Genomic DNA, 8,703 nt, shown 5'->3' on the forward strand with positions numbered 1-8,703 from the left:
ATCGGCGGCCCCAGATCTAGATCTAGATCTGGCCGCCATTTTTTTGAATTTCAAAAAAAAATTCTGTGGCGCACCACCGTCGGTGCGCCACAGAAATAAGACTTTCTGTGGCGCATGGATCGGTGCGCCACAGAAACCTTATTTTTGTGGCGAGAATTCTGTGGCGCACCGCCCATGCGCCACAGAATCATTTTTTGGTGCGCCACTGATGAGACTTTTCCTACTAGTGTAACCTTGTACATTAAACGGATCCCACAAAGTAAAGTGATAATGATAAGAACCCACACAATAATCTGTGTTATTTTACAAGTAATCTCAATCAGACCATTATATTTTGCTGCATCTTGTGATGATAGTATCTTTCATGCTCGGCCTTTCTCCCTGCGTGCGCACTTTAGTACAGCTGGGACGTGGACCTCGACGAGATATGAGTGCCAATCGACACACTTGGGATCAAAGTTAAATATGGAATTATCCCCACCATCCATCTTAGCTTCACTCCACAACCTCGACAAGTTTGTGTCATCAAAGCTTCACAAGAATGAACAACCAAAGGCAAACATGGTTAGAAATGTATTAGAATAATAGAAATTTATATGCACCTGTAATTAAAATGGGTTTAATTAATTGCGGTTGACTACAAATCATTACAATTCTTTTTCTTTGTGATGCAGACATCTGAGGATAATGGGAAGTGCTCAACATTGGGATTGCCATCTTATATCTTATATTTACTAATTGGAGACTCCCATTAAGGCTCCACGTTAATCCTAGAAAATAACAACTAATCATCCGTTAGATCTATTGTTTATCTATCAGGAGCCGTCCGATTAATTAACTTACCGCGTCCCCTCCCGCAGTCGTAGCCGCCTAAATCTGTTTAGCTCATCGCTGCGATTGGATGCCAAAAACGTACTGTTTCCTCTCTCAAAAAAACAAAAAAAAAATCTCCATCGGTTTGCCTCTCCAATCCCACAGCGAGTCCTCAAGGGAACCCTAGCGATGTTGTTCCGCTGAACTGACCGGCGTCCTCCCTCCATGTCATCCATGGCTTGAAACGGCAAGATCCAATCCAGTCTCCCCCCCCCCCCCCCACGTCCGTTTCGTCTCCAACTTTTGAATCCCCCATGTTTTTAACAATCTATGAATCTATTGGACAGTTCGTTGATGGTACTAGATGCAGCAGACCAGGTACTGCACGAACGGGAATTTGAGGCTGACTAACCTGCCGTAATGGTTTGCAAGGTGATGGAGGAGTTAGCGAACTACACCCATGCCTAGGCAAGTAAATTCACACCCTTAATCTTCCTCTGTATTTTCCAGTTTGTTGAACTCATTAATAAATCCTAGTTATACTAATTGTGTTTAAAGGTTTTCCCATAGTTTATGTTTCCGGATTTTGTCCAATAACAATTGAATTAGGAGAAAGACTTCTATGTAATTGAAATTAACATCCCATTTTTTTAGCTGAATCTTGAAAGTTTTCTCGAGAAACAAGTCAACCACTCGTTGCAGCTTGAACTGACAGAGCAAATTAACCTCTTGAGCAAATCTGGTGGGGACCTTGAGCCTGCCGCCCCTCTCTCCTTTTCCATGATACTTAGCAATTGAGACATAGTACAATAGGATAGTATATAAGCTAATGTGATTTTATGTGTGACATTTATTCTTGTGATGACTAACTTTGTAACGTGTGAGTTTTAAAATATACAATATTAATATAAATAAGTTAATTCAATATAAGAAATAAGCATGTACAATCTAATTTATAATAAAATTTAGGTTTAGTTACTAACATAGAAAATTGTCCATTCCAATGCAAATAATATAAAACATAATTGTAAAAACATTAGCTTTGTATATGGGGACACTGATTATATATGTTAGATATGCGAAATCATAATTTTACGAACAATAATAATTAAAAAAATCCTGATTACATTAGAGAAGGTTTCTAATATAGTTTAGTTTAACTGACTTGATAACACTGGACCATATAAAATTGTACCCTTGTATTTTGAAACGGGTGAGACTAGCACCTTATTTTCTACAATAGAATAAACTGGGTTGCTCTTTTCTATCTAATCGTATGTCGGATAGGATACTACCGCCTTTACCTAAAAGAAAAGTTGGATAAAAGGAGTTTGGTTTTAGATACGTACACACAAAATAAAAATGAAAACTCAAGTAGGCCTGATAAAATATAATCGTAGAAACAGTTTATGATTTTCATTGGAGAGTTGACTCGAAAAAGAAGTTCTTGACCATAGTTGGCTAAAAATGTAGTCTAAAATTGGCTACTTGCCTGATGCAAAATGATATAGATGTCAAAAAATAAGTGAAAAAGGATCTCACCGTCCATTGAAGAAGGCATATGGTGCATAAAGTTTGACCAAGAGCATCAAGAAATTCAATCTTCGGTTGAGCTTATTGTAGTGTTGTGAAAACATTCCACATAATAAGAAGCTCATTACGTGTAGCATCTGGTGAGCAAAAAATTATTTCCACAAGCATAAGTCGCGATAGACCATATATAAATTATACTGGCCTAGGTATGTACATGTATATGACAAGGTTATCTGTTCGTACCTGTAGCGGAAGTTTATACACCAGGAGCAGAACTAGACGGAAGAATGAAAGATTTTTGAACACGTATGGCCTTTTATTTGGGACGGTTTTTCCATTTTCGAGTGTACGAGGATTAATATAAAAGTAATCCATACATGCATCTTCAAATGCATAAAGGGATAGTGGATTCTGGAGTGATGAGCTCACGTGGTAAATGACTTGCGCTTCCTCGTTCCAATGAACAGCGATGGCTACCATTGCAGCGTTTATAACAATGTCTGCTGGAATCTGTATGCATAATGTGTTTAACAAAGCTGTTTCAGTAAGTGATTACTATTCCATATTCTCGATAAATTCTTATTGCATCTGAATATGGCCGTATATCACTCACAGCATCGATTACATTACTGCGATCGCCTATGAAACATGGGAATGCTTGCTCATTGTACGCAACAATCAAAGCATCAATTGTCCTGAAAAAGTTAACGCAAATTAATCTACTATCGTATAGTAATGTCCATTTGAGACATACCCCAAGTAGAACACTAGCTTCCTGACTAATTAGAAAAAATGATTGAGAAAAATATCCTATCATGTGTCGATATCGAACATACCTTGCTCCTTCTATCCATCCAGGGAATGGATCTTGATATGTGCTGGTTACCATGGTTGGGCGAATGATGACAACCGGAAGATTTCCCCTCCGCTGGCCAAGCAATATCTCACCCATAGTCTTGGTAAACGTGTACACATTTGGCCATCCAAAATGACAAGCCCTTCAACAATTGATCAGCGCGCAATTGAATCAGTGGCCGATATTTATCCATGTAATCTTATACACAGTCCGATTCGAAAATTTTATAATATTACATTTTCTTATGTGTATATTACCATTTCATATTCCATTTATTCTTTTGTCGCTGGCACTCTTAGCAATAAATAAAGTAAGATATGGACCTTTTTAAGCCAAGTTCTTTCATGGTGGACTTCTCCAACTGTTCTGAGGTACCGCTCTTAGCCGCCGTAAGTTCGGACTTGATCTTATCAACTAACTGCAGCTCAGCTTCAATGTCCATGTAGTAGCCTTCCCTTAGTGTTTCACCATTCTGGAACGCTTTCTCTAGTAACAGCCCTTCTTGTGTACCAGCTACAAAGGCTGATAAAATAATGCTCGTTGGATTGTGGTAATAATTTACTATATAGACATAGAAAATGTAGTAAATTTACCCTAAACAGATTTAGCAGGTGGTGTATGTGCACCAGGCATGCGCGTACCAGTGGAAATATGAAGTAACAGTTTCAGATTGGGACACTTCTTTGCGAACTCGCACGCATTTCTGGGTCCTAGTGCATTAGATGCCAGAGCAACATCATACCTGTCCACGCACATAACAAACAAGCAACGTCCACATTAGAAAAAGTTGAGCCTGCATTAGCATTAGTGATCGAGCTTGAACTGGTATTACATAGGAGAGCAGCGTGTGTACGGTAATAAACCTAGGGACTGAACATTCAGACCCTCATGTTTAGCATGCAACGGACGCTGTCATGTTTCTGAGCTGTTTATGACCTCTCTGAGTTCTTTGAGTTTGATAAAGAGAATGATCGGTTTAATTGCCATTCCAAAATATTCTTATCGTGCCTATTTCCAGCTGTATCTGTTTTACCACATCTGGATATCCTTACGTGATTACAACTCATTTTTTTTCGATAAATGATTACAACTCATTTCTCTCTCTTTATTGTGCAGTGTAGAATAGTAGGAATGAACGAGGTGTGTTCTAGTATACTATACCTTTCATAGAAGTTAGTTGTCGCAGCCCCATTGATGATGACATCGATATCTTTAGACAACGCATCAGCTCGCGAGTTGTCAAGCCCAAAGTTCTCATAAATGATGTCACCTGCAAGAGGAACTACCTTTTCTTGGATGAAACTTTGGAAGCCAGCAAGGCCGTACTTCTTTCGTAGCACGTTAAAGAGATCCATTTCTATGACCTAGATCAAAGGAAGATCAAATAAAACACACAAAAGGAGAGGAAGTACAAATTTATTGGGAAGTGGAACATTAGTAAATGATGCCATTTTATAGAATGAAAACATAAGGAACATACATCGGAGAAAACACGCTGCTCCGCGGACGCAGCGTCTGCTGCACGAACAAGCAGGTAGAGCTTCTTCACAGCTGGTTGAACCCTCAGTATTTTCTCCACGAGCACTGCGTGTTCACAAATGGGAGGGTATATTTAGTCATATGTATAACTGGATATGCGCGCAGAGAGGCATGGGTGTTATATACATTTCCCGAGGAACCCAGTTGAGCCGGTGATGAGGATGCTCTTGTCTCTAAAACACCCAGCTACAGCAGTGGCGTCCATCGGGAACTAGATGATCCTGACTCTCGGCTACTACCTGATTGTATTTCGTAGTCATTTGGCTTGTTTGATTGCTTTATTTATAAGAAGATCGAGGGGCTACGTACACTTTAAACCTTTTTTGGCTGGGAGACCTTCGTACTAAACTTTATGGTCGAGGTGGCTATTCAGACAGCTCCAACAACTAACTACAAACCGTCCAATAAGTACCTAGAAATGAATTGTGAAATTAAGGCCTTAAGTAGCCCGTCAAAGGTTACTACTACTAAGGGAAGGCTACTATTTATTGGACGGTTTGTAGTTTCTCCAGAAATTTCAAATTGTGCATTTATGAAGTAATTAATTAAAAGTATAAGCCTGTTGACATGTCGCTGGTATGTGGGGCATGGTAGCATTGCCCACGCGTGGGCCGTGCGCGGTGTTTCCTTTTGAGTCCATCTGCAATCAGGACATTGGCATGTAGACCCGTCTCTTTTACTTTTGGGCATTTTCTCAACCACGAACGAAGCAAAATTGCCAAACGTCCAAACCAGGGTTGTATCACCGGTTTGTAAGGGGACTTAACACCGGTGGGCGTCCAAACCCTCGCTAGTGAAAAACTGGGCCGGTTTGTAAGGGTATTTAGCACCGGTTGCCCACCGGTGCAAAGCATCCGGTGCTAAAGAGGCACCACGTGGCGGTTGTCGAGCTCCCGGGCGGGAGGATCTTTAGGGTCTACCGCGGTACGAAAATGCTCCAAAAAGCTGCCACGGCAGAACCCGCTAACGGTGTCATTTCTGTATCCAATTTTTTCTATCATTTTCCATTTCCTCTTTTTTTCTATTTTTCAGAATTTTTAGTATTTTAGTTATTTGACAAGTTTAGTCTCTAACTACACTTAATCTCTACTCAAATTACTTAATCATGGTCATACATCCCGCTCGGTCATCTCCATTAAAGCTTCCAGAGGTGGTGGACGAAAGCACTGTTTTCTACGAGTGAGAACGTCTTCGGCGACACCGTCAACCGTCTCAAGACCCGCGCCACTGCGACGTCGCCGAGCCGCAGTAGTTCGGTCACGTATGCAATCGTGGGCGTATCTTCGAGTCTGCCGCGCAGCCGAAGGCGCATAAGTCGACACGACCTACAACAACTAAGCAACACTTCGGCAGGGCCGGCCCATAAGGGGGGCAACGGGGCAACCGCCCTGGGCCCTCCGGTGACAGGGGCCCCAATCCAGGTAGTAATATAGCCTACCTGCACCTATCATTCTTCCCCTAAAAACAATGACGCATCGTTCTCCACTTCTTCTCTGGACTCGCACCATTAGCTCGTCTTCTCCTCGGCTTCCCAAATTCTCCAATCAAAGCAGTCATGTCTTTCAAATTCCAAGGACGCCCGCCCACAGCCCATTAATGGACAATGGTGCTACTCCTGGTGGGAGTATTTTGTTCCTCAATCTCCTCTCTTTTCATCCTCAACATTGGAGGCAGTACCACATCAAAAATATGGGATTGTATGTCTCCCTCCCTTCCCTAATCCCACCTCAATTAATTCGCTGATAGCTGTTAAATAGCACGTCTTCCTGTGTCTAACCACTCCATATCTCACATTATTGGATCTGATATGAACGAGGGCAGTCAGCACATATGGAGAAGAGGCGTTGAGTAGACTGCTGCGAATCAAGGAACCTACAGTTCTGACAAGATTGTTTGTTTTGCAGATGAATTGATTGTCTCATTGTGGTACATAGAAGATTGATATTATTTAGAACTATATTGTTTTCTTGCTATCATGATGTAGTTCTCCGACCATTGGAAATAAATAAATTGTGGTGTGAGTTTTGTGGTTCAAAGACCATCAATATATATTGGTTGCTTTTAAAATACAATGCATTCTAAAATTTTGTTAAGAAGGACCTTTTTTCATCTTCTCGCCCCAGGGCCCTGAATATGTATGGACCGGCCCTGCACTTCGGCAGTACGCGCACGTACAAACCAATATGCAGCTACCGTATGTGTACAGCAAGCTAAGCTAGCTAGCAGCTTAGCTCAGTGGATTGATCACCAGCAAACACAACTTACGCACGATTGGCTAAACGCTTGTATCGAGCGTTGCAATATTAATCTCACAGGTATTACATGCTCAGGGTACACGCATATATATACGATTTAGTGCTTAGGCCTTGTTTGGTTTACTTAGAATACACGTGGATTGGAAGGGATTGAGGGAGATTAACCCCCCACAAGTCAAAATACACTCCAATCCACCCCAATACACTTCAATATCCTTGAAAAGAGGATTAACCGAGCAAAGCCCTTAGTGTGTTAAGGTCGGATCCTGGTGGGAGTATTTTGATATTTTTTGTTCAAATTTTGGTATCGAAATTTACACTAGAAAAATTAAAATGCACTATAAGTAGGATTTTGATGGGTTTCCACTTGACAACCTATTTGTGCTCGACCAACTAGGTATCCTATTCGTATACTAGATAGACAGCTATTCGTATACTATTCGAAACACAAGTCGTGCTTAAATCTAACAATCACTCCTCTAAGCATGATGTGGTCTTTATCTTCCACCAGGGTCCCAAATGCGTCAGGTGCTCCTCGCCGGCGTCATCCTCGGCATTGTTATTGCCGTTCCTTGTAACACCCATGCCATCGACTTTCCTGCCGTCGGCTTGTCCATTTCTTGACGCCAACTAGACTCCTTGTTTGTCCCTTCAAATTTCACCTCTTCTCCGGTGATTAGCGAACACTCACATATACGCTTCATCTTCATATGCACGGTGAAGGTGCTGGTGTGGCTCCGGGACGACGAGTGTGATGCGCGCGTGGCCGCTGATGATGGGACTGCTGCCGCCAACGTTGAGACCTAGCACGCGAGGTTGCCCTCCCACGAACGTAACGCCACCGGTGATGCCTGGTTTCCTTTGAGCTAAGCCCATCTACACCGACGGAATTTTGAGGATATTGGATCTGGGATTTAGGGATTTTATTTTCTAGCTAATTGGATCTAATCTAGGAATTGGAAAATTTGAAATTGATCTAAGATCTGGTCTAAAGAACCGATCCGATCATTGACCGTGACCGGGTGCCGCGCCCCCAAGGAGAGATCTCCCCAGAGGGGTCGCGATGCGGAAATGGTGGGAGGACCTAGGATCGGCGTCGCATGGCTAACTTCTCGGATACCATGTGAAAATTATAGAACCCTAATTTCTGTGTGTAGTATTGCAATGAACCTGTGGGGCATATATAAAGGTACAATGAGGGGAGAATACTTGGGCTACAATAAGATCAAATTCTAGTCTAATCAAAGCCGTACATGTATTCTAACAGTGACGTCGTTATTTTCTTATAGTTGCCACGTTGGATGTTTTTTTACTTAGTTGGAGGAAAGAGAATAAAAGAAAATATGGTTGTTTTCTTTTAGCTCAGAGATGTTCTTATGAAACAAAAAAGGCTATTTTCTACATTATATGTCATCCCTTAGCATCAAAATAATACTAAAATTAAATTGATTCTATTAATTGTGGGGTTGACAATAAGAGATGATGCATGTACCACGTATATTTATTATTTTCTCTATATTTTTTTGAAAATGGGTGAATATATTAATTTGGAACAAAGTTGTGATTACAATCTTTCAGAATCAGATCCAACGTGCAGGAAGGAGCTGATCCTATCATCACCCCATTATAATTCTCAACACGACTGAACCTAGCTAACTCATGAGCCACTCTGTTGTCTACCCTTTTGATCCTCATAAATTTGATTTC

General features: G+C 41.3%; 1 protein-coding gene across 1 annotated transcript; it reads right to left on the reverse strand.

Moving 5' to 3' along the window:
* Positions 1–288: 288 nt before the first annotated feature.
* On the reverse strand, positions 289–4,983 carry LOC124666754 (probable fatty acyl-CoA reductase 4). The gene is made up of 10 exons (XM_047204083.1): positions 4,868–4,983; positions 4,683–4,786; positions 4,364–4,566; positions 3,844–3,944; positions 3,526–3,724; positions 3,183–3,344; positions 2,960–3,041; positions 2,590–2,856; positions 2,356–2,483; positions 289–531 (listed from the first exon to the last, which is right to left on the reverse strand). The coding sequence occupies exons 1-10, from the start codon at positions 4,944–4,946 to the stop codon at positions 363–365; spliced, it is 1,494 nt and encodes a 497-aa protein (XP_047060039.1). The 5' UTR covers positions 4,947–4,983; the 3' UTR covers positions 289–362.
* Positions 4,984–8,703: the final 3,720 nt, after the last annotated feature.

This window comes from Lolium rigidum, chromosome 6 (genome assembly GCF_022539505.1).
Source record: "Lolium rigidum isolate FL_2022 chromosome 6, APGP_CSIRO_Lrig_0.1, whole genome shotgun sequence".
Classification (NCBI taxonomy): Eukaryota; Viridiplantae; Streptophyta; class Magnoliopsida; order Poales; family Poaceae; genus Lolium; species Lolium rigidum.